General features: G+C 33.0%; 1 protein-coding gene across 8 annotated transcripts in view; it reads left to right on the top strand.

Annotated features, from left to right (window-relative positions):
- Nucleotides 1–26,732, top strand: part of ZMYM4 (zinc finger MYM-type containing 4) — a 177,839-nt gene that overhangs the window by 122,433 nt on the left and 28,674 nt on the right. For 6 of the 8 annotated variants that reach the window (XM_059918928.1, XM_059918947.1, XM_059918890.1 and 3 more), the window contains 18 exons: nucleotides 3,107–3,191; nucleotides 3,423–3,678; nucleotides 7,519–7,693; nucleotides 7,805–8,017; nucleotides 11,559–11,709; nucleotides 12,208–12,323; nucleotides 12,754–13,029; nucleotides 13,203–13,353; nucleotides 14,152–14,324; nucleotides 15,108–15,258; nucleotides 15,814–15,954; nucleotides 16,287–16,324; nucleotides 17,287–17,431; nucleotides 19,926–20,044; nucleotides 20,755–20,926; nucleotides 23,893–23,946; nucleotides 24,351–24,530; nucleotides 24,948–25,042. In XM_059918928.1, coding sequence (XP_059774911.1) covers nucleotides 3,107–3,191; nucleotides 3,423–3,678; nucleotides 7,519–7,693; nucleotides 7,805–8,017; nucleotides 11,559–11,709; nucleotides 12,208–12,323; nucleotides 12,754–13,029; nucleotides 13,203–13,353; nucleotides 14,152–14,324; nucleotides 15,108–15,258; nucleotides 15,814–15,954; nucleotides 16,287–16,324; nucleotides 17,287–17,431; nucleotides 19,926–20,044; nucleotides 20,755–20,926; nucleotides 23,893–23,946; nucleotides 24,351–24,530; nucleotides 24,948–25,042 — 2,691 coding nt within the window. Of the gene's footprint in view, nucleotides 1–475; nucleotides 555–3,106; nucleotides 3,192–3,422; nucleotides 3,679–7,518; nucleotides 7,694–7,804; nucleotides 8,018–11,558; nucleotides 11,710–12,207; nucleotides 12,324–12,753; nucleotides 13,030–13,202; nucleotides 13,354–14,151; nucleotides 14,325–15,107; nucleotides 15,259–15,813; nucleotides 15,955–16,286; nucleotides 16,325–17,286; nucleotides 17,432–19,925; nucleotides 20,045–20,754; nucleotides 20,927–23,892; nucleotides 23,947–24,350; nucleotides 24,531–24,947; nucleotides 25,043–26,732 lie in introns of those variants that run through there. The other 2 variants (XM_059918938.1, XM_059918919.1) reach the window with 2 other exon arrangements.

Raw genomic sequence — 26,732 nt, forward strand, 5'->3', positions numbered from 1 at the left:
TTATATAAGTAATATGTACTTGAGGCTTAAGGAATGTATCAGAAGTTTGAAATAACTGTCACAGACAGTGAGAAAGAGAGCTGACTAGAGACCATGAAAGTATGCCCATGAATACTGATTTTTTTTCTGGAGTTTTCTGAGATTTAAAAAATTTTTTACTTGTAATATGCTTTAATATACTATATAATGTAGAAATGTTATGATGAATCAGTATTAGAAAATTTCTTAATATATGTAACTTCATCAACAGGTCAAATAAGACTAGATATATAGATAGATAGACAGATGCCAAAAGACATTTCATGTAATTCACTATGCATTTCTTATAATAGATACTCTCTTGATCAGGTAAGGAAATATCTACTTCTGATCAATAACAGTCATTGAATTTAAAAGTAAAATGATGGAAACCTTCTGTTAATAATAACTAAATGAACACAAATTACTGATGTCAGCATTATTATTTAACTCTTGTTGGATTTTCGACCCAATACATGTTAAAGAAATTAGAAGAAATAATGGAAAAGGGGAGACAAAATTATCATCATTTACTGGTAAGGATCTTTATTAGAAAATTAATAGAATTCATGAAAGTTTAGTGGAGTAGCTAGTTGAATTTTAGTTATATAAAACAGAGCAATATTTCTATAAATCAGTTGTTTCCCAGTTAGACAATATGATGAAAAGATACACTGTTTCCTACAGCAAAGCAACTAAAAAGTGCTTGTATCAGATAAAACAACTTGAATGAATGCAGAGACTTTTTTTTAATATATTAGTTATTCCTAAATTAAGATACAGTTTTGATACAATTATGAAAATATCAATGGTTTCTTATGTTTTGAAGAAAAATAAATAAGCATGCACACACACATTATGTTACATGTATGTTCTAAAAATTAGAGATGTGGTGAACTATTAAATGATTAAACATCTCACAATTATTTTCATTAGGATAGTGTGATATCATAAGAGTAGTCAGCCTGATAGTGATGCAGAATAGATTGCCATAAAAAAGATATTTTTAGAGGAAGTTGATATGTTAATGGTAAGTGGAAGGAATTCATCAGCTATTCAAAGAAAGGAAAAAAATGCTCATTATATATCAAAATAAATATCAATAAATCACAGATGGATTAAAGCAGGAGTTGGCAAATTATCTTTCAGCAGTGGGCCAAATCCAGCCTGCCCTCTTTGTTTCTGTTTTGTTTTTCTGCATACTGTTTTTATAGTTTTATTGGATCATTGCCACATTCATTCATTTACATATTATCTATGGGTACTTTTGCTCTACCAGGGCAGAGTTGAGTAGTTGTGATAGCATGGCCTGAAAAGTCAAAAATATTTAGTATCTGGCCCTTTGCAGATAAAGTTTGCTGACCTCTGGATTAAAGGACTGTATTATAAACAATGAAAACTTTCTTAGCATTTTATTGTGGAAGTAGAACTTTGTAAGAAATAGAAGGAATCGCAAAGGTAAAAACCGTCAATTTTTTGGCATAAAAATGGAAACTTAAGTATGTAAAATTTATCTCATAGTATATATTGAGGAAATGTTGATAACAGATGCTATCGGAGGTTAATCTTGTTACCTTATAATGCTTTTTTTATAAATGGATATTAAAAAAATTGGAAATTAAAACAAGAATGGGAAGAGACTTTTAAGTGGCTTTTATCACAAATTGCTAGAATAAATAAAATTAAGGTTTTAAAAAACAATCTGTCATTGTGCATCAAGAAGCTTTACTATGTACTTATTTACCTAGTAATTCCACTTTAAGATTCTTTCCTTAGGAGATAATCCTAAATATGAGTGTATGAGTATTCACAGAGATGTTCATCATGGCATTACCGATTAAAGCAAATGTGTGGAAACAAGTGAACCAACACTGGGTTGTGGTTATGTAATTTCAATGCCATAAAGGGCTATCAAATTGGAGACTGAGGCCAAGGGAAAAATTAGTAATACTGATCCTGTCTTATTTAAAGTTTTGGTATTTTGTTTATCATGGATTATGGCATTTTAAAAATATTACTGAGATTTTTGGTGCCTTAATTTGTGCCTGAGGCAAGTGCCTCACCTCACCCCAGTCTCATCCTTATGTAATCTGATATGTCTATTAAATAATATATATCAGTATTTCTTGAATTCCAGTAATGTACAGACACCTCTTATCACAAAAAAAGGGGGTATGTTGGAGTTGCCTGAGAGTTCCAAGAATAAGACGTCTTTCGGGGTTTTGCAAGTTTCAGTGTGATAAACAGTGAATTAAAATAAAAAGTTAAGTCTACCACTTAGGGGTTTCACAATGCAATAATATAATTGTAAAAGCTAACAACAGCACTAAAAACTTGTTGTATAACTCAGTTATTTGTGGTTATTCATGACTAAAAATATACTTAACATTCACTAAAAAAATTATTGAAATAAAAACTCAGACTTTTAAAATATTTTTTTAGAATTCTCAGACTGCCTGGAGTACCTTTACAGACCTCAGGGATTCTTGGACTCCAACCTTAGAAACACTGATATTTAGCCACTAGAAGTTATTTTGGAGTAATATGTGATAATATGCAAATGTTTAGTTGATTAACGTGACCAAAAAATCATTTTATAAGAATGCTATATTCAGTATAACTACAACTGTGTGAAGAAACACATATGGCAGGGGAAAAGACTGGAAAGAAATATAACAAAAGAGTAACAGTGGTTGTTTTGGGGTAATGGAAATATGATTAGAATTTTTTTCTCATTTCTACTTGTCTAAATTTTGTATAGTAAGTGTGTATTACTTTTATAATAGATAAACAGCAACTTAAAATACTGTAATAATATTAAGAATTAAAAAAATAATTTGTGAATATCTGGTAGTGCTATAGGCTAGATAGCTACTGTCATTTTTTACCTCAACTCTCAGCGTGTATAAACATGTTATACCCTTATTGTAATTATAGTTTGCTTGCTATTATTTCTTATTAATGTTAATGTAGTAAACATTTTCCACCCCTATATAGCCATAGTAAAATGTCTTGAATATCTGGATTTCTTTAGATACATTGTATTTATTTTTTTCTTTACATATTTATTTATTTTTCTTTTTAAAAGGAGTATAGTCATGGCCAACAGCAAAAAACTCAAGAAGGGGAACTGAAAATTAGTGCTGTGTTTTCAGTCAGTGGCAGTCCTCTTGGTAAGAAGCAGAACTGAATGAATGAATCATGTTTATTTATTCTGACCAGTATGAGTGAGAGGAAGTATCTACTTATATTAGTAAACTAGGCAGTTTAGAATGGCTTTAATTGTGTATTGCATAATTAGTGTTGGGTTTCAAGACTAGCTCTAGAAGAGAAAGAAAGGATGCCTACTTAAAATTCATGGTAAAAAGTAAAACTTTTTTTTTTTTCAATTTTTTTTTTTAAAGCTCCACAGTTGACTACTGGCTTTCAGCCTTCACTGGCATCATCTGGCATGAATAAAATGCTTCCTTCAGTTCCAGCCACAGCTGTTCGAGTTTCCTGTTCTGGTTGTAAAAAAATCCTCCAGAAGGGGCAAACTGCTTATCAGAGGAAAGGGTCTACTCAGCTATTCTGCTCTACACTGTGCCTCACTGGATATACAGTTCCACCTGCCCGCCCACCGCCTCCTCCCACTAAGAAAACTTGTTCAAGTTGCTCAAAGTATAGCAGAATTCTAAATTATTGTCTTTGCTTTCTTTCTTTCAAGATACTTTGTTCTTATCTGTATATTGTTTAATTTTCTACCTTTCTATGTTTTTTGAGAAATATCACATTGTTTACTACGAACATGTTGTTGCTGCTTTTAGTCTTTCTGGATGCTAGGTGCTCAGTTTTCTTTTAACTTTAAGTAATGTGCCTTTTATATAATAAGAGGTGCTTTTGAAATGTACTTTACCATCCTTGTTAGTTGAGATGCTTTATAAAACAAAAACTACACCATTTAGGGGTATTACATGACCACAATATTTTATCTTGTAACTGTAGGCAATAGATGCTTAAATGCAACAAATATTTAATGTTTATGTAATGTTTTCTATTAGGTAGTTGGAATTCATTTAATACTTTTCATCTTAAATTTAATTGGATTCCAGTGTATGTATGTTTATTTTCTCAGTATCTCAGGTATCTCAGAGGTTGTATTTCAGTGTTTAACAACAAAAAATTATGACCTTAGATCCTAATAAAATCATCCTGGTATATTTGAGGAATATGAACTAATTTTGGCTAATTTTGCAAAGTGGTCATTAGACACTGTTTAAATAAGTCAGAAAAAGATGAATAATGCTCTTGTTCTGAAATATTTTGGCTTCTATTATTAAGCTACTCAAACCATGATTTATTAGTTTCGGTATTTGTACTTAGAGTACCTCACATGGATGCTGCCCTTTCTCTGTCTAGAAAGGGAAAAGATGCTCCCTCTTCTGGTTCAATTGGAAAAAATATAGAAAGAAACTTCTAAAAGAAATTTGAGTATGGTTAGAAGATTTCCTAGAAGTTATATTTGCATCCCTTTATGTTTCAAGTTTAATTTAGTAAAAATAGACTTCTGTTTGAATTATGAAACATGCTTTAAAAAAGAGTACTTATAGATGACATATCTAATTTCTATATTCCAGTATATTCATCATTTCTAAGATCAAATCAACTAGAAAATTATAATTTTTATAAGGTTTTTTGTTTTCCTATTTTGCTATGAAATAACTTCACGTAATAACTTCCTTTTATGTTTATTTAATTCTTACTTTAGCGATCAGCGCTTTCTAAAATTTCAGCAGTATTTCTCCTTTCCTAATAATAGTCATAGATACTTAGTGCAAAGATTTAACAGTGAATTTCAAAATGACCATAGGAAACTCATGGAAGTTTTAAAATGTGTGCCCTCTTTCTGTGTTTTTTAATTCTTGTCCATACATGTTGTTCTTCTCATCTAAATTTACTCTATCTCTTTGGTCTCTGGTGTTTGCCTCGCTTTATCTGGAGATGGTCATTTATACCTGCATGTCATATCTTAGCTCTGTCTGATCTTATGTAATTTAATTATTTTTAAGATTAAATTTTCTTCTTTTGTAATGTTTGGTCTTATCCATAAATTTTAACCTGTTGTTCTTTGACTTTTAACTGTTCTACCTCTTCATTCACTTACTCTGTTATCTTTCTTTTTTATCTCTTGTTCTTTTCCATTCTCCCCTTTCTGTTCTTCTTTCAGGTACTCCTTGCCTGCCTATCACCTCAGCTTTTCTTTTTCATTTTCTGTCTTTCTTAATTTCCCCCTCTTCTCTTCTTACAGAATACCTTTTTCTCTTGTTGCTCAGTTCTCAACCATTTATCAGTCTTGTTTTTCTTTGTATTCCATTTCATTTTCTGTACTACTCTTTCATCTCCTTTTCACCACTTTTCCTTTCCTTCCCTTTTTTCTCTCTTATTCACACAGTCATTACAACAGTTTGGGATAGTCTGGTTTATCTGATTATAAAATTATTGATTTGGATTGTGCCTTAAATATAAGGAAATTAGACTCAAAGAAGTTAAATGATTTGCTCAGTGTCACATAGCTGGGTAGTTCTGGCACATGCATTTTCCCCCCTAGATAGTCCATGTAGTCAAACAGGTTTAATTTGTAAGTCAGTCCCTATAAGAAGGATTTTTACTTTAATTTGAATAGGTGGAGATAGAAAAGATTTCCTTCCTGGTAACTACTGCTGTATTTGTAGACCACTAGAAATATAGTAGCAGCACTTAGGTTGAAAGAAACTCCTTAGCTGTTTGGAGTAACAATTTTATTTTTGTTAATCGTTTATTAACCAAATCTCTTAGCATCTTGAATTTAACCTAAACTCTGAATATGTTTTGGCTAATCATCATTTGATTTTTAGATTTCATTAGTAATAGGGACCTAACAATTTGTTTTAAAAAAATCAGTTTCAAATCCTACACTTTAAAAGAGGTAACTTGGAGGGTACTTTTGTTAATACTGTTAGAAAGATCAGTTTTCTTGATATAATGGCAGTAAGAGAGGTAACTGTTTCAGGATTGTCTGTACCATCTGAATTTTTACTATCTGAAATGAGATTGCTCCTTCTCATTCTGATAAGATGTAATCTGTTACAATAAAATGTAATTCAGTTGGATGTTAAGCATACTGAGAGTAGTGAGAAGTAGCTACTTTTATGATTCTATTGCCTTGATCCATGCTGTTCTCCAACTTTTATTTCCTTAGCCTTCTAGAAAACATCTATTTAAGGTCCAGCTAAAATATCACCATTTGGGTAGCTTTTCATGTCACATCTTATCTGAAATAATTGTTTCTTCATTTCTATTTCTGTAGTACATTTTATGTATATAAATATGTTTTTCAAAATTATTTTACTTTTTTATATTAAGAATGCTTCTTTTATGGTATTTTATATATCATTTGTCTATTTGTCCCAGTATACTGTGAGCTCCTTGAGGGCTTGTACCATATCTTGACATAGGGTTGGGCTAGTCCCTGGCTCAAGGTAACTGCTCATTAAATACCCTTATAAATGAAATAGATTAAAACCCAATAAAAAGTAGCTAGAAAGGCCAAAAAAAAAGAATGCAGATAATAGAGCACTCTCAAGCTACTAAGTATTGAAGATGAGGTATGATGCTGTGTATTACAGCATAGTACAATATCAGGTGCTCCTTGTGATGGGTCCCATTATATTTACTATTACCTTTAATTGAAGCAGAGATACTTGTAATCTTTTCTGAAAAGTACTTTATTAGTATAATCTGTTTAAAATGTAAGAGTGAATATAACAGTTTATTTACTAAATATTATGTGAGTGTATACTCATGGGAGAGAGACATTGTTTACAGAATTTCATCAAGGTATTTTTAAAATTGGTTTTTAAAATGGTTTGTACTTAAGTGATAAACTATTATGTAGGAAGAGTAATTTGGGAGTGGGATAAGGGGTGGAGTGGTAGGGAGTCTTAATCCTTAGGGTTTTAATCTTCATTGTCTTTTACTGCTAATGCTTACAAATTGAATTATTTAGATCTGGAAATGTTCAATTTTACATAATCATGCTAGAATATGCACTGTGTAGTTTGAAATGTATTCCTACTTTTAAAAGGTAGTGGCTTTAAAAATTTTCAAGTGTAATGTTAAAGAGTATTTTTGAACATATAGGAGAGCCTAAGGAAGAAAATGAAAATCTTCTATAATCCTACCTACTAGAGATAGTGAATGATAAATGTTTGATGTATATCTTTTTAATCTTGAAACAGAGTGTACTAATCCTCACAACAGTTCTATGAACTAAGCCCTGTGTTAGTTTCATTTTATACAACTGAGCTTGAGGATCAAAGTGATTTATAACTTTATTCAAGAAAACCCAGGTTTTCGGATTTAAATACCAGTGCCCTTTCCCTACACTTTTAAATGCCTTTGTTTTATTTGATATTTTTAGTTGACAAAAAGGAAAAAAATGAATTATACTATGGCTTATTTTATCTTTGTTGTCATTTTTAGAGACATTTTAAATCCAAAGGATGTGATCAGTGCCCAGTTTGAAAATACCACCACTAGTAAAGATTTTTGTAGTCAGTCATGTTTGTCAACATATGAACTGAAAAGAAAACCTGTTGTTACCATAAATACGAATAGCATTTCAACCAAATGCAGCATGTGTCAGAAGAATGCTGTTGTAAGTTATCTTTTTACTTTAGTGGGGGAAGGAGTCTGATATTTGTGCTTAAAGGACAGCTTTTGATGGTCTTTGCTTGTTGTTTCTAAGTTATTACTTTATAATTCCTAGATTCGACATGAAGTTAATTACCAGAATGTGGTACATAAACTTTGCAGTGATGCCTGCTTTTCTAAGTTTCGCTCTGCTAACAACCTCACCATGAACTGTTGTGAAAACTGTGGGGGTTACTGCTACAGTGGCTCTGGACAATGCCACATGCTCCAGATAGAGGGACAGGCTAAGAAGTTTTGTAGTTCCACGTGTGTCACAGCATATAAGCAGGTACATGACCATATTTAATCCTGACGTCTTTGTTCATTTCAGAAGGATCTAAATTTTTTTGGTAGAAATTATTTATGAAAATGTCACAAAAATATTAAGTTCTTATTATTAGCTTAATTAATATTTTTTACATGTAAATAGTATTTGTCAAATGCATGTGTGTTAAAAACTCTTGTTATAGAGTTTTATAAGTACCGTATACAGTTGTACCTCAGTATCCATGGGGAATTGGTTCCAGGAACCCTGAGGATACCAAAATCTGAGAGTGCTCAAGTCCCTTATATAAAATGGTGTAGTAATTGTATATAACCTACACACATTCTCCTGCATACTTTAAATCATCTCTAGATTATTTATAATACCTAATACAATGTAAATGCCATGTAAATAGTTGCCAGTGTGCAGCAAATTCTTTTCCTTTTTGGAATTTTCTGGAATTTTTTTCCTGGAATATTTTCGATCTGCATTTGGTTAAATCTGCAGATGTGGGACCCAGGGATACAGAGGGCAGACTGTATTTCTCTTAATGCATTTGAAATATCGATACATGTTTTTAAGGTATGGATTATTTTATTTAAAATATGATTAATGTTTTTGAACAAGATTTTGAAAATGCAGAAGAGCACAAAGAAGAAAAAATTAGGCATCTCCCAGAGTTACCCAGTCCCATCATTTTGGTGTATACCTTCTAATCTTTGCTTCTGCTAATCCCAAACTCCCAATGCATCCGTCTCCCACTCCCATCCCCCTTGGCAATCACCAGTCTATTCTCTGTGTCCCTCATTCTGTTTCTGTTTCATAGATAGGTTCATTTGTGTCAGATTTTAGGTTCCACATATAAGTGATATCATATGGTATTTGTCTTTCTCTTTTTGACTTACTTCACTTAGTGTGATAATCTCTAGTTGCATCCATGTTGCTGCAAATGGCATTATTTCATTCTTTTTTATGGCTGAGTAGTATTCCATTGTATATATGTACCACATCTTCTTTATCCATTCATCTGTTGATGGACATTTAGGTTGTTTCCATGCCTTGGCTATTGTTAATAGTGCTGCTGTGAACATAGGGGTGCATGTATCTTTTTGAATTACAGTTTTGTTTGAATATATGCCCAGGAGTGGGATTGCTGTATCATGTGGTAATTCTACTTTTAGTTTTCTGAGGAACCTCCATACTGTTTTCCACAGTGGTTGCACCAATTTACATTCCTACCAACAGTGTAGGAGGGTTCCCTTTTCTCATACCCTCTCTGGCATTTGTTATTTGTAGACTTTTTAATGATGGCCATTCTGACTGGTGTGAGGTGGTACCTCATTGTGGTTTTGATTTGCATTTCTCCAAAAATTAACAATGTTGGCAGTTTTATTTATACTAGATTTATATTTTGTTAGTAAATTTTGATCAAAAGTTCAATTTTAAAATTGGTAAACCCAAAGGAATAGTAAAAACTTTTTACATTTTCAGTTTTACAATGTCTTCCTGTTTCACTGCATTTGCTGATCTTTTTCTTAGAATAGTAAATTTTTATACAGTTTACCAAAATTGGTGAATTTAATAATGTTGATTTGGAAATTTGTCTTAAATGTCCTTAAAACTTTGCAATGATTTTGTAATTTTAAACATTCTAGTGTTTCAGTTTATTTCTTGTTAATATACAGGCACATTAAAAGGGATTAGTGTTAGTTACTATTTATTTCTTCCTTAGAAACACCTTGTTTTTGTTCTCAAAGGGGGGAAAAAACCCAATATCTTCATTAGCTTTATTCTTGTACAAAGGACAGTTTTCCTGATATTGTATCACGTTCTAAAAGTTACTTTGATTCAGTCCATTGAAAGGTGGTGTACATTCCATAAGAGAAGTAGTTTGAAATATCTTAATTTTAAATTTATTACTTTTAATTTAGGCAATACCTATTAAAATTTTCACATATTAGTGTGTACTGTGGTTTAGAGAAAGAACGTGGATTTAGAAGTAAAGCAGATCTTGGTTTGATTCCCAGACTTCCTATTCAAATAGAATTTTACCTTGGGGAAAGCAGTTAAACTCCCTGAGTCCATTTTCTTATCTGTAAATGGGTATATACTAGCAATGTCACTGGGATGTTTTTAGGATTATATGAAGTGAGAATGAGAAGGCACCTAGTATAGAACCTGGAACATTGAAGATGGTCATTTCTGCTACTTTTCTTTTCTTCCTTATATAAAATTTATTCAACAAACATTAGATGTGATTCCTGTTTTGAGGAGCTACATGTTCCCTGGGGGAGATATAAGTATGTAGAGATGTTATGATAGAAGTGTTATGGGATGTAGAGGAGTACAGTGGAAGCAAGGTCAGTTCTACTTGATAGTTTCAGAGATAACTCTTGACCTAATTCTTATAAATGAAGTTTGTGTTTGCAGTCCTGATGGAGGAGGAAAGGAGAAATAGGGTTGGAGATACAGAAGAGATTCCAGAATGTAGGAATATGCTCACTTGAATATGTATTTATTTTAATAGTAAGTCTAACAGACTTATCCTTGAAGAGGACATAGAGATCTTGAAATTCTCATAATGGGTTCTGGATATACCTTATAAGTTATCCTGAATGTATGACACGTTAATAGTATTTAGCATTATTTGCTACTAAATCACTGAGTGGAAATTTAAGATAACAGACTCTTTCGTTGCTTATATTTGGACACTTAGGACATGCAAAGTTTCCTCCCACTTTATTGCTTAGAGTGTGCTTTGTTGTTGTTGTTGTTGTTGTTATTATTTGTTTTGGCCGCACCACGCGGCATGCGGGATCTTAGTTCCCTGACCAGGGATCGAACCCACGCCCCCTGAAGTGGAAACGCGGAGTCTTAACCACTGGACCATCAGGGAAGTCCCTGTGCTTTGTTATTATTAGTGGTAGAATATTTGAGTGTGAATTTTCTAGTAAGTTTATTAATTTCCTTGGATTCACATTTCATTGCTATATATAGCACCTTTTGTGGGAAGTTCTTCCAATTCTTTGAATAGTGTAAGAACATGAATTCTCTGTTGTGTAATTTTTTAAATAGTGGGTTTTTTTGTTTGTTTGGAGGTTTTGTACAATATATTCTTGCAGCTTATTTATTTTATACATAGTATTTTGTACTTAACCCCGTACCCTTATCTTGGGGGAAGGCTAAAATAGTGTGTTTAAAACTATAGTTATAACAAATTAATAGATCCCAAAATTAATTGCTAGTTTGCGCCCAACATATTTTTTAATGAAGTAGAGTAGAGTGGAAAAATATCAAAGTGCATCACATGTTATCATGATATATATTGTTTTATAAAACCTTTCAGTTTTATATACATACATGTTTAATACACAAACACAAAACCTCAGAAGTATGTGTTACTGGGTCACTTTGTAAAATTTATTTCTTACTGAGGATTGTAATCATAAAAGTTTGGAAGCCACTAATTTAAAATATTTCAACAGTGTTAAGTATAAACATTTCAAAGAATTATGCTTTTACTTGTAATTTGGTAAAAATGGATGTTATTTTATTCTCTTAATAGAAATCAGCCAAAATTACACCATGTGCGCTTTGCAAATCATTGAGATCCTCAGCAGAAATGATTGAAAACACCAATAGCTTGGGAAAGACAGAGCTTTTCTGTTCTGTTAATTGCTTATCTGCTTACAGAGTTAAAATGGTTACTTCTGCAGGTAATATTGGTTTCATAAACTTTATAAATATAATAGTTGAATAAATAATGTTATTGCTTTGTTGTTATAGCACAGATTTTTGTCCAGATTTAGTTGATTTTTAACACAAATTTAAAATACTTCAGATCTGTGTTGTAAAAATATCACCTATTATCTTGATTGCTTATTTTATGTTTATTTAGTTGCTTACCTATTTGTGCATTCTTTCTTACCAAAAGAATTTATGGCTCTTTAAATGTATTTTCTTTATCTACACCTGATTTATTTCAAGATTCATTTATTTTTTAGTTTCAGGGCGTAGACTGTGACAACTTTTAAATAAACAAATATTTTTAACGTTGTTAGTTTTTGTCTATATGTGAGGTAACTAAGTTTAATTTCAGTTCCTGCAACTTGACTTGGCCCTTGAATTTTCATGTATCATATAATACTTATTTTCTCATACATTTGTGTACATTTGTATGTATTACTCATTAGCTTTTATTTTGATTTGCTAAGGTGTACAAGTTCAGTGTAACAGTTGTAAAACCTCAGCAATCCCTCAGTATCACCTAGCCATGTCAGATGGAAGTATTCGCAACTTCTGCAGCTACAGTTGTGTGGTAGCTTTCCAGGTATGGCTTCAGGACTCTTCCTTTTCTCCAGTTAGTTGCCTGTGATAGTAAAGTAAACTTATTAGGTGGTTACTAAGTGCCTGGATTGCCTAAATTTCTATCTCAGTCTTGTTAAACTTGGGTTCTTTGGTCCATCCTATTTTTGGAGGCATGTTATTTAATTGCCTTCTGTGAAATTAAATGGTACTATTATTACCTAGATTATCTATTGGGAGGATATTATTTTTAAAGAATATTACTAAATTATTTCATTTTTTAATATAAATATCACTCCCCCCATTCAGCTATAAGCTGCTCAAAGGCAGGGATGTTTGCCTTTTCACAAATGTATGTTAAGTGCCTAGAACTGTGCTTGACATAGGTAGGTATTCAGTACCTTCTTGTTTGAACAAATGAGTAGATTGATCTTTTTGTTTGTTTCTTCTTTCAGAATTTGTTCAACAAACCAGCAGGAATGAATTCTTCAGTGGTGCCCTTGTCTCAGGGCCAAGTAATTGTAAGCATCCCTACAGGTTCAACAGTGTCAGCAGGAGGCAGTAACACCTCTGCTGTTTCTCCCACCTCCATCAGTAGCTCTGCTGCAGCTGGTCTCCAGCGTCTTGCTGCCCAATCCCAACATGTTGGGTTTGCACGAAGTGTTGTAAAACTCAAGTGTCAGCACTGTAACCGTCTCTTTGCCACAAAACCAGAACTTCTTGATTATAAGGTAGAGTATAGGAGCATGATAGAGGGTTTGAGTATAAACTGGTCAATCTGTAAACTTATTTTTGGCTTTTCACCTTTCAGAATTACACTATTTGTTTTGAAAATAAGAGGGATAAAGATTTCCACAAGATAAACCAAATGTTTAATTAGTACTTAATGATTATTTCTTTGCAGGGTAAAATGTTTCAGTTCTGTGGCAAAAATTGTTCTGATGAATATAAGAAAATAAATAATGTAATGGCAATGTGTGAATATTGTAAAATTGAGAAAATTGTAAAGGAGACTGTGCGATTCTCAGGTGCTGACAAGTCATTCTGTAGTGAAGGTAAAGATAGAAGATTATCTTACCTACTGAGCATGTTCGTTGTTTCAAAAGTAGTTGATGATTTAAGCTGTCACTATGTAAGTTTATTTTATCCTTTGTGTATAACACCAAAACCTTTTTGTTTTGTTTACACTTGGTTCGCTCATTTCTGATCTAATTCTTCATATTATATAGATGTTAAAATGAAGAAAAATCTCCTCAATGTGTATAGCAAAAAATGGTGGTGATGTGAAAAACATTTAATGTTAGTTATTAGGTTGATAGGGATCCTTTAGTTCTTGTATTTATTTCTAAAGGGAACTGCTTAAATTTTGGTAGCATCCTAAGATAATACTTCTATTGTTTTAAACATCCATTACGTTTCTGAATATAAATGATCTGAATATGTGAATCAGTGTCTTCCTTATTTAGATGACTATAAGGTTAGAATGTTTTGTTTTACTCTAAAACCATGCAGGATTAGCCTCCTAGACTAGTGGCTTTCAAACCTTTTGACCACAACACAAACAAGACATACATTTTACATTGTGACCCAGTGTATGTTCACATACCCAAATAAAACAAAAGTTTCATGAAACAAAACAGACTTTTACTATATATGATGCACTGTAATATTTGCTCTGCTGTCTTACTTCGTTTAAAAAAAGAAAATGATAGTATTAATCCTCTAAATTGATCTCTTGATCTACTAATTGGTGAGAACCCAAATGTGCAAACTGTCGTAGGGCATTTAAATTAAAGATGTAGATACTTATTATTTCTCCCTAATGTTAATTTTATCTTCTCTGATTTTTTTAGGTTGCAAATTGCTTTATAAACATGACTTGGCAAAACGCTGGGGAAATCACTGTAAAATGTGCAGTTATTGTTTACAGACATCTCCCAAATTGGTACAGAATAATTTAGGGGGGAAAGTAGAAGAGTTTTGTTGTGAAGAGTGCATGTCCAAATATACAGTTCTATTCTATCAGGTAAGTATAATTCACATTCCTGGGTTTTTCAAGTCAGGGCATATTTTTCCCTTCTCTTTTTCTTTCAAATAGTTTGAAGGGCAATTAATGATTTAAAGCTTTTAAGTATTAAATGTATTCTGTTCTCCTCTAGTATTAATATAAGATTTAAAAAGGACTTTAATGTCACTGAAGTTACATTACTTTTGTTTTTAATTTCCTTGTAGAAGACATATCAGTCTTAAAACATTAAAATATTTAAAATTATAATTTTATTCATTTATTAACTAAAATGAATTGTGTTCTGACATCTTTAAGGAAGATCGGTCTACTTCCATTTCACTTTTTTAAAAATTACTATTTATTGGCGTCTATAATGTGACCTTTTTTAATGTTGTATAAAATAGTTGATAGATAAGTAATTATTTCCAAATTTAGGATCGTTAACCTTCATTTTTTAAAAAACTGAATTATAGTTGAGGTACGATATTATATAAGTTAACAGGTGTACAATATAGTGATTCACATTTTTTAAAGGTTATACTTCATTTATAGTTACTATAAAATATTGACTGTATTCCCTGTGTTGTACAATATATCCTTATAACTTGTTTTATACATAATTGTTTGTACCTCTTAGTCCCCTACCTCTATATTGCCCCTCCCCCCAGGATAGTTAACCTTCATTTTTGTGATCTAAATTCTAAGTAAATTTCCTCACTTGTACCTGTGGCCTGCTTTTATTCCATCAGACCATAGACAGTTTGTTTTTTACTTCTTTACTATCTTCTGTTTCTTTTTCAGATGGCCAAATGTGATGGTTGTAAGCGACAGGGTAAGCTCAGTGAGTCCTTGAAATGGCGGGGAGAAATGAAACATTTCTGTAACCTGCTTTGTATCTTGATGTTCTGTAATCAGCAAAGTATGTGTGACCCACCTTCACAAAATAATGCAGGTAAAATTAAACTTTAGTCTTTGGTCAATGCCAGGGACTAACTACTGTTCTACAAGTTGAGAACTTTAAATAGTTGTCAATAATTTCATGAAACGTAAATTTCATTCTATTCAAATGACATTAACATTTAGATCTCTTTTTGTTTAACACCTTAGATTAATGCCCTGTAAAAATGAGTTCTTTTAGTTTTCCCTGAGCACGTTGAGTCAAATAAACTCTGTAAGAACGTTATGGGAAAGAATAGCAGTTAATGTTTTATAATTGAAGATATACATCTTGACTTCCTTAGAGAAGGATTTGAGAGAAAGAACATAGAATCTAAATCACATAGCCTTTTAAATATACCACATGCATAGTTACGCAAGAGAAAGTACATGGAATACTTTTAAGGTTCACTAATTAAAAAACAGAAAAAAATCCAGTTAATCCTGAAGTGACACTTGGCTCCAACAGAATTTACTCTAACCTAAAAGCTTTGTTTAACCTCCTTGAAATGTTCTGTGTATGTGCATATAAATTACATGAGATTTTCTTATTTTTGTTTATTTTAATCAGCAAGTATTTCCATGGTGCCAGCTGCTTCAGCAGGGCCCCCATCTCAAAGAAAAGATTCAACTCCAGTTATAGCTAATGTAGTGTCATTAGCAAGTGCTCCTGCTGCTCAGCCCACAGTGAATTCTAACAGTGTCTTACAAGGTATGACTTGATTTGAAAGCATTTATCTAGCCTTTTTGAGGTTGAATATAGGGCTTCTCTACCTTTTTTTGTCAGTGTTCATTTTCATGTGTTTGTCGCATTCATGTTAGGAACGGTGGCTCACTATGTGCTGCTATGGCATTAAACAGTGTTTTTGTAGTTTCCAGATCTCTTTTTCTCATATTAGGCTTTAGCTGTTGCTCTTCCCCTGAATTAAAGTAAGATAATACATGTTTTTATTAAGAAACTTTGTGTTTATTTTCCAAATATCAGCTTTTAATACTAATGTTTAAATAATAAGAGGCTACATTTTATGTTTTTATTTATATCAGGTGCAGTTCCAACAGTAACAGCGAAAATCATTGGGGATGTAAGTTTTATTATTTTTATTGGTATTGCCACTGTCTTTTCCCTTTTTATGCAGTATGAATATGTCTAAGCTCATTTTCCCTTCTTTATTTTTTGTTTGTTATATAAAACAAATTTCATGAGTTCAGGAACAGGATTTTCTGGTTATTTAGTTAGGTCTTTTATGTACTTGTATGTACTTTAGTTTCTTTGAATGCTTGGTATCTCTATAATAGTAACTATATAATAGTTACTGAAGGTTTTTGTTTTTGTTATTTTTTAATTGTACAGAATTAAAGTAAATTGTACAGAATTCAGGCATAAAAGGTTTGGGGGGCATTTTGTAACGTAGTCAGATTGTAAATAAAGTACTTATAAAATATAGTTTATTTCCCACTCAGTGCAGATTGTGCTGTAAATAAGCATTCTTTTTTTTTTTTTTTTAAACTCAGTATTTTTGTGCTTTGTCTCTTAAAATAAGAAAAAAATAAATAATGAGAAAAACTTATGACTAGAACAGTGGCATTTTTTAAGAGTTTCCTGGTCTCTGGGATAATTTTCATGTCATCTTTTTTCAGGTTACTTAAATGATCATAAGTGATCCTATTATTTCTAGTTATCTTGAAACTAATTCTTTTAAGACTTAACTCAGTCAAGAAACAACAGTTCTCATTTTAAGCTCAACCACCATTGTTATTGATCAACAGTATGTCACAATACAAACAGCATTTTTCTTGGTAAACAGAACTGGTAATTAGATATATTCAGGGTCAATATATAGTTATCAAAATATTCCTTTATTGCTATTGATATTTCAGGAATATTATATTCCTTACATATTTAGTTGAATATTTATATTCTGTGTCTTCCAAGTAATTCCAATATAGTATTTCTTTTGAAATTATAATATTTTGAAATATAATATTTATAATGTTTCTTGTAATTAATGATAAGCTTTTGGTTTCTGACTTATTTTTTTACTAGGCAAGTACACAAACAGATGCCCTCAAACTGCCACCTTCCCAGCCTCCAAGACTTTTGAAGAATAAAGCTTTATTGTGCAAACCCATCACGCAGACCAAGGCCACTTCTTGCAAACCACATACCCAAAACAAAGAATGCCAGACAGGTTTGTTCCTTGTGCTTTTCTTCATTTAATTTTTCCTAGGGGAAAGTAATGTGGGATTTGGTTACATTAATTAAGTGCCTTCTATTTCATAGGTGTTGTGTTTGGTTGCTTATATTCGCTGCCCAATTGAGTTCTCACAATGTCCCTGTGGGTTAGGTATTTTCATCAACTTAACAAGTTATGGCAAAGAGAAGGTAGTTGATAATACCATACTCTGAATGCTTCGTTTAATTTCCTTATTCATGATAGTGTAGTGTTATGGGGTAAGCATAGACTTTGGAATTATATAAACAGGGTCTTAGTTAAGAGGAACTATTGTTTTCCAGAGCACCCTTAAGTTTGAATTTTTCCACACTCTATTTCAAATCACGTCAGTTCCTTTGGGGAGAGCTTTAGGGCTTTCTTTTCTTATGAACTGCCTCTACCCTCTTTGAGCTACTACTTTTCTGAATGATGGGCATGGTGTGAGCTTCTGATCTTCTCAGCTTGCCTCTCCTAGCATGGAATCTCTGCCCTACAAGTGATCTGGGGTGAAGGTAGTTCGGACCCTAGTTTTCTTGGCCTGCTATTCCTATAGTAGGTTTTCTCTTTGTGGGTGGTAGCTGTACTCACTAGGAAATTAACCTCTTTAACCTGGAGTTTGAGGGGATAAGAAATGACGGTGGCCTGTCCCTCCTGGTGAGATACAGTAACCCTTGATGGGAGCTGAAGGAAGAGGAGCCCATTCTTTCTGGTCCCACCCATTCCAGAGTGGAGTTTCTATCACATTGAGCTGGCTGAGGCAGGGATGTGGAGCCAGGTAGTAGATCAAAAGTCATAGATGCCTCCGGTTCTTAACTGTATTTAGTAGATTTTCTTGAATAAATATTTCTCCATTTGCTGTATGCCTTTAGGACAATTTCCAAAGAATTTAAATGGTTATTTTTTAGGTTTTCACCAGCTTTGCTTGTTTCCCTAGGGAAAGGGTCTCTGGCATGCTGCCATCTGAAAATCTCAGAATTTTTAAAGTGGGAAGGAATCCTAGATTCTTAGATCTGGAAGGTTATCCTCTAGGCCAGTACTTCTCAAACATTAATATGCGTATGAATTATTTGGGAATGTTTCTGAGTGGATTCTGATTTAGTGGTGCTGCGGTTTTGCATCTTTTAGGTTCCCGGGTGATGTCAGGGCTGCTGATCCAGGGGTCATGTTGAGTAGCAAGGCTGTAGATGACTTAGTCCTGTATTTTTTTGTATCAATAGTGACTTTATAAAAAATTTATTTTTTTTAATATTTTTTTTTATTTATCATTTTTTTTACAGTAGGTCCTCGTTATCTGTTTTAAATATAGCAGTGTGTACATGTCAGTCCCAAAACAGTGACAATTTAGCATTATGTAGCTTGGTTATCAGACATCTCTAATCAGATAACTTTTCTTTTATGTCCACTGCTTCATGGTAAAATTGATCCTATATTATTTCCCACTTCTAACCCTAGTCAAATTATCAGCTTTTCACTTCTTTTTACTAGCATTACCTTTCTCTTACATTAATGATTTTACAGTTATCTAACATATTTTTATGGCCTACAGAAAAGACTCTGTAGATACTTGTTAAATAATTGAATGACTTCTACCTCCATCCTTCCCACTTTTTCCCTACTCATGTTTAAGTTAGTTCCCAAAGTTCTGTTTCCTTTTTTTTTTAAAATATCTTAGAACCTCTGCTGTGTATACGAATTTTTTTTCCTGCAGGTATCATAACCACCCTAGTTCAGGCCCTCATCATCTTAGCTCTATATATTGTAGTTGCCTCCCACTTTGTATACTTTCTATTCCATGTGAAGATGGCAGCCAAATTAATCTTTTTAAAGCCATTTTCATCACATTACTTTGTGCTAACCAATATGTAGTAGTTCCCCACTGTCTAATGATTTTAAATGTGTATTATAGCCTCACAAAAATGGCCCTTCTACCTATTCAGTCTCCTCTTTAACATACACTACTTATTCATGTTAAGTTTTCTATACCTTTCTTCTAAGATAACTGTTCCATTCATCCATCCAAATTATATCCTTCATTCATCTTATCCTCGTATCATTGATAATTATTGTGTTGCCGACTTTTTTTAGTGCTGTTATACTCAAGCCTTGCTATTTCTCCTTTCTGTGAATTCCTAGTATCGTAGATACTTCTTTTTTTTAAATTTAATTTTATTTATTTGGTTGTACCAGGTCTTAGTTGCAGCATGCATGTGGGATCTAGTTTCCTGACCAGGGATCAAACCCGGGCCCCCTGCATTGGGAGCACAGAGTCTTACCACTGTGCCACCAGGGAAGTCCTTCATAGATACTTGTCTTGAACTGTAAATGTCCACATGCTTTAAAAAAATTTTTTTAATTAAAATTACACTTCTTTTGAATTATAAGTCTTCATATGCCTAAAAAAATTTTTTAAATTAAAATGTCGTTTCTAACCCTCTTTGTTTTTTTGTGGGTTTTTTTTTTCTTCCATTAGAAGACACTCCAACTCAGCCCCAGGTTATTGTGGTGCCAGTTCCAGTACCAGTGTTCGTACCTATACCTCTTCATCTTTATACTCAGTATGCCCCAGTCCCATTTGGAATTCCAGTTCCAGTGAGTAATCATTTAGAGGTTAAGGCTAATTTAGTATGCATTTTTCTCAATTAAGATTTGACAGGTCCATAAAAAAACTTTTTACTTGTTGGTAAAATATAGCTGACTCTGGTTGGCTATTAATCATACTGTTATATTACTTAAATATGGAATATATAAAGGACTACTTCTATTTGTACCCTACCTTGTCAAAGGAGGTTACGATTTAGCTTTTTAAAAACATTTTAAACACAAAAGACCACTAACATAGAAAAAGATCAGAAACGGTGTGTGAATGTTAGAATCCTAGATTGTAGCAAGAATGAAAAGAGGAATACAATGATTTACAGGATTCTGACTTTTCGTTAAAGAAAAATGTATTCCTTTTTTATTGGAAATATATATTTTCTCGGTACTGAATTCTTAAGAGAAACACTTGTGTGAAAATATTAAGCAAGAAATATAGTCAAAAACAAAACAAAAATTCATTACTTAATTATTCTTTTAGATGATTCAGAGACACGTTTTGTTAAGTGTCCAGAAAAGCACTTACTGAATTTCTATTTAAATGGCTGCAGTCTTATTAAAACCAACTAGCAAGACTATTTTAATCATTAGCAACCAAAATATCTTGAATTTGTTTATTAATAATTTTTATATTTAAATGATCTCACAAATAATAGTTTTGATGGTCGACCAAGAAACTCTTCAGTCTATCCTTGGTCTTTCAGATGCCTGTCCCTATGCTTATTCCATCCTCAATGGATAATGAAGATAAAGTCACCGAGGGTATTGAAGACATTAAGGAAAAACTTCCCTCACATCCTTTTGAAGCTGATCTCCTTGAGATGGCAGAAATGATTGCAGAAGATGAAGAGAAGGAGAAGACTCTGTCTCAGGGAGGTTGGTATAATTTTAAAGTAAAAAAAGAAAAACACACCTACAAATTTTCAGGTAGCTCATGTAATTTTAAGTATTATAGGTAGTCAAGGAGTTTCTAAAAGCTTTATTTGTTTTTAAATATGAAGTCTATGGGCTTGTTAAACTTGTTGATAACTCTGGAGCTCTATCCTGTTTATGAAAGAAACTGAATTTCGATACGGTTTCTAGTTCTTAATGATTCCAGAAAAATAGCCTATAAATCCATGTTTCATGATCATGTTCTGGTTTTATCCCCTGCAGTCAAAGCCATGGTCCCCAGATAAAAATTACTGTTGTAAAATAATCAGCATGTTGGTAGAAGGTAAAAAGAATTTTAGGGTGGAAAACCATTTGGTTCAAAATAACCTATAGATAAATCCCATTTTATGAGTGTAGAATAATGATAATAACAGTAGTTAACATTTATGTGCTTGCCGTACTCTAGGCATTGTCATAAATGCACTGTGTGCATCACCTCATTTAATCTTCACAACAACCCTATGCGTGAGGTACTGTTTACTTTAGATTCCTCTTTTGGAAAATAGGCTTGCCATGGTTATGAAATCAGGAAATAATGGAATCAGAAGTTGAATCCAGGTTTGTCTGACTACAAAGAAAGGATTTTAACCAGAACTCAGTAGTATAAATTCCAGAACGGTTTCCAGCCTTAATTAGCACTGCCTTGATTTTTGGATATAAGAAGAGATAAAAGAAATGGTGTTAAAGGTAGTTGAAATGTATAGGTGAATTTTTGCAATGGCCTTCTTTTTATTTTATTTTATTTTATTTTATTTTATTTTATTTTATTTTATTTTATTTTTGGCTGCATTGGGTCTTCATTGCTGCACGCGGGCTTTCTCTAGTTGTGGTGAGCAGGAGCTACTCTTCGTTGCGGTGCACGGGCTTCTCCCTGCGGTGGCTTCTCTTGTTGCAGAGCATGGGCTCTAGGTGCACAGGCTTCCGTAGTTGTGGCTCGTGGGTTCTAGAGCACAGGCTCAGTAGTTGTGGTGCATGGGCTTAGTTGCTTTGCAGCATGTGGGATCTTCCCAGACCAGGGCTCGAACTTGTGTCCCCTCCATTGGCAGGCGGGTTCATAACCACTGTTGTACTAGGGAAGCCCACAGTGGCCTTTTCATATATCATTGATGAAGCAAGAAATTACTCTTTCCTGACAATTTGTTTTTTCTGTGATGGTTTTTATAAAGCTAGCCACTGGGTTCTGATTTTGCGTAATACATTCTAGCTGGTTTTCTGAACACTACAGCATTTGAAAAAACTACTGTCAACTTTTCTGTTGTGTTGCCAGTACGTTTTTAAATCAGATATACTCTGAGAGATGGGTACAAAGCTTTTTGTTATTATCCCAAAGTTTCTGGTCTCATTTTGCTCTTTGGTGTATAATCTCAATTCTGACCCATTTATATGTGGATTTTAAAGTCTTAGAATATTGCCCTTGGGCTTTCCTGGTGGCACAGCGGTTAAGAATCCGCCTGCCAATGCAGGGGACACGGGTTCAAGCCCTGGTCCACGAAGATCCCACGTGCCGCAGAGCAACTAAGCCCATGCACCACAACTACTGAGTCTACGCTCTAGAGCCTGCAAGCCACGACTACTGAAGCCCGCGCTCTGCAGCAAGAGAAGCCACTGCAACAAGAATCCCGCGCACCGCCACGAAGAGTAGCTCCCACTGGCCGCAACTAGAGAAAGCCCATGCGCAACAATGAAGACCCAATGCAGCCATAAATAAATAAATAAATAAATTTATAAAAAAAAGAGTATTGCACCTATGCTTGATCTTCTAATTTCTGATACTTATTTTGCAAGTTCCAGCAATTCCTGATGAGAAACCTCATTTTAAGTTGGCTTCTCCATTCACTTTAATAGTCAGCATTTATCAAATGTTTCCTCTATACAAATATTGTGACTTTGCCTTTGTCTACAGTTGAGTCAAACAGAAAAACTTTAAATACTTAGCTTCAAGACAGATAGTTTTAATCATCATAGTGTAAGTAAAATCAAATGGTTTAGAAATATAAAGGGGGGGAGAAATTAATTCCAACTGAAAGGATCTGGCTCATTTATCTTTGATTTCAGGGAAAAGAGACAATTTTCCTTGGTTTTTAAAAAAATCCTTTTTTTTTTAATACTTTAAATCTTTAAACTCTTTACTTTTTTCTTCATCCTTTTTTTTTTTTTTTTTTCTTGGCCACATTGTGCAGCTTGTGGGATCTTAGTTCCCTGACCAGGGATTGAACCTGGACCCCAGCAGTGAAAGCTCCGAGTCCTAACCACTGGACCGCCAGGGAATTCCCTAAACTCTTTACTTTTAAAGTAGTTTATAGGGACTTCCCTGGCAGTCCAGTGGTTAAGACTCTGCGCTTCCACTGCAGAGGGCACTCGTTCGATTCCTGGTCGGGGAACCAAGATCCCGCATGCTGCATGGTGTGGCCCAAAAAGTTAAAAAAAAAAAAATTAAAGTAGTTTATAATTGATAGAACTTTGTTCTGTTTAGTTCCATGCGCTGATTGCTCATGTGTTTATATTCTAAGTCTGTCGGCTTTCCACTGCATGGTAAAGCATATTTTATTTAGGGAAGGAAAAAGCAATTTAAAACAGATTTGTCAACCTGTGAGTAAATCAGTATTGTGTGTGTGTCTGTTGTGGTTAAAAAAAAAAAAAACGAATTTCAGATAGCACAGAATCCAAAATAAAGGTCTCTCTTGCCATGACTTCTTTCATACTGCTTGGTATCTAGAAGTGTAACCACTGTTATCAATTGTAATTTAACTATTTATCACTAATGCCTGACTTTTATTAATGAATCATTCTTTTCTGCCTATAAAGGCTATTTACGTAGAACCTCCCTAGTGCAGTCATTTCATTTGAGATGCAGTTTGTTTTTTGTATACATATAAATTGACTTATTATGTGCTTTTCTTTTTCTTTAGGATCCCAAACTTCTGAACAGGAGCTCTTTCTAGACACCAAGATATTTGAAAAAGGTTTGTAATTGTAAATGTATTTTGAATCTTAGAAATATTATCCTCTATTAGTGATACAAACCCATAAAGTATTAGCATCCTTGGATTTAATATTTGCAATTTTAACTGTTTGTAGGGGGCACCAGACATCTATGATTTTGTGCTAATTTGTAAAGAGACTAATAAAAGCTACCTCAGATATTGGTTTTAAGGATTAATTGAAATAATGCTCTAAAGTGTATACCAAGAATATAAATCTAGTTCTGTGATATTGGTGAACAAGTTACTTCATTCTTGAGTGTACCTATGGAATTGTCCAGCAACCATACCTGACTTTTTGGTATTTAGGGTTTCAGAGAGGTTTCTGAGTATGTCAAGCTTCTTATCTCATTTTGAGGGCTTGTTTGTTTTTCTGTATATTTCAGACCAAGGAAGTACTTACAGTGGTGATCTTGAATCAGAGGCAGTATCTACTCCACATAGCTGGGAGGAAGAATTAAATCATTATGCCTTAAAGTCAAATACTGTGCAAGAGGCTGATTTAGAAGTGAAGCAGTTCTCAAAAGGGGAAACTGAACAGGATCTGGAAGCAGATTTTCCATCAGGTTTGTGCAGTGTAACCTGTCTGTTGAAAGTCCTTTATTAGAAGATTGGTACAACTCTGAATTGGCATAATGAAGCAGTTATAATGTATGATAACTATCTAGGGCACAAATGGTCCCTGCCTTTGAAGGTATTAATTCATACCATATTGTTCTTTATAAGGGGTTAATTTGTTTTTGTTGTTGTTGTTTTTAAGTTTCCCACAGTAATCATATAGGGGGTTTTCTTGATTGTTAATAAAGTTTTTATACATGCTGTATCTCCTTGTTTTCTTATGTATATAAGTAAAGTCCATATTTTATCATAAACAAAATAATGAATATAGTGATGATTACCTGATATTTCCTCCTTCACCCTAAGTGTTTATTTAAGTCTGTGAGTGATTTATCTCACATTAGGCTTTCTCTTGGTTATCGTAGAATCCTTTGACCCACTGAATAAAGGACAGGGAATTCAGGCACGTTCCCGAACAAGAAGACGACACAGAGATGGCTTCCCCCAGCCCAGACGAAGAGTAAGCAGTAGCTTAATTTTTCTAGCATTTTCTTTTCTTTGTTGTTTTCCAACCTTGTATTTTTGTGCTTTTGTTTTTGTTTTTTTGAAGTCAAAAACCGTATCTTTTATTTTATATTTCTTCAGGAGGGACTTTTTATTTTGTTTCTATAATCAAAGGATTTTTCTGTTTGTTTTTTATAATCGTTACACACTTTCCTCTTTTTTAAAGTCTCTAAATTTAGCTTTTTAAACATAATAATGAGGTTCACTATTTTATGTAGTATAGTTATAATAGTGAAGTTCACAAGAATGTTTTTCATGTTGACAGGGCTTTCCAATACCAAAATTAAAAGAATAATAGTCTTCTTTTTAAAATTAGCTCTATTGAGTTAGTTACATTTAAAAATTCATAAATTAAAAAAAAATCATAAATTTTAAGCGTACAATTTGATGGGCTTTGATAAACGTATTCAGTATGTAACTACCACCACAGTCATAACACTTTTCTCGTTCCAAAAAGTTGCCTTGTTACCGTTGCCAGTCAGTCTTCATCTCCAGCTCCTGACAACCACTGATCTGCTTTGCAGATTGATGCAAAATTGTACTGCTTTGCCTTTTCTAAAATTTCATATAAATGGAATCGTATAATTTCTATTCTTCTGTGTTTGAATTCCTTCAATTAGCATAATGTTTTTGAGATTCATCCATATTGTTTCATGAATTACTAGTTCATTCCTTTTTACTTCTGAGCATTTCATTTCATGGATAAACCACATTTTATGTAGTTGTTTAACAGCTGATGGAAATTTAGGTTATTTCCAGTTTTGAGCATTTTAAATAAAGCTGCTGTGAACATTCTAGTATAAATCTTTGTGAAGAATGTATGTTTTCATTTGGGGAAAAAATATCTAGGGGTGGAATTGCTAGGTCTTATGTGTATTTTTAACTTTGTAAGAAAGCTGCCAAAATGTGTTCCAAAGTTGATGTACTATTTTGAATTCCCACCAGCAGTCTGTGAGTTCTATCTGCTCCACGACTTAAAACACTTAGTATTGTCAATTTGTAATTTTAGCCATTCTAGTAAATGTGTAGTGGTATTAATTTATGGCTTTAATATGTATTTTCCTTATGACTAATATGTGGGCATCTTTTCAAATGTATATTTGCTCTTTGTGTATCTTTGATGTAGTGTGTATTCAGAACTATTGCACATTTTTTAAATTGGGTTAGTTGTCATTGAGTTGTGTTTTTTATTACGGATATAATTATTTTATCGAATATGACTTTTCCTTCTATTCTGTGACTTCATTTTTATTTTCTTAATAGTGAAAAACAACTTCTTCCCTATTTCCATGGTTCATTTATTTATTTTCTTCCAGTTTTATTGAGATATAATTGACATAACAGCACTAAGTTTAAGGTGTAGAGCATAATGATTTGACTTACGTACATCATGAAATGATCACCACAGTAAGATAGTAAACATTCATCATCTCATATAGATAAAAAATTAAAGAAACTAAAAAAAATTTTTTTCTTACTATGAGAACTCTTAGGATTTACTCTCTTCACAACTTGCATATATAGCACAGAGCAGTGTTCATTATGTATATCATGTTGCACATTATACCCCTAGTACTTACTTAAACTGGAAATTTGCACCTTTTGACTACCTTCATCCAGTCTCCCTCCCCCTAGTCCCTGCTTCT

This window comes from Balaenoptera ricei, chromosome 1 (genome assembly GCF_028023285.1).
Source record: "Balaenoptera ricei isolate mBalRic1 chromosome 1, mBalRic1.hap2, whole genome shotgun sequence".
Lineage (NCBI taxonomy): Eukaryota > Metazoa > Chordata > Mammalia > Artiodactyla > Balaenopteridae > Balaenoptera > Balaenoptera ricei.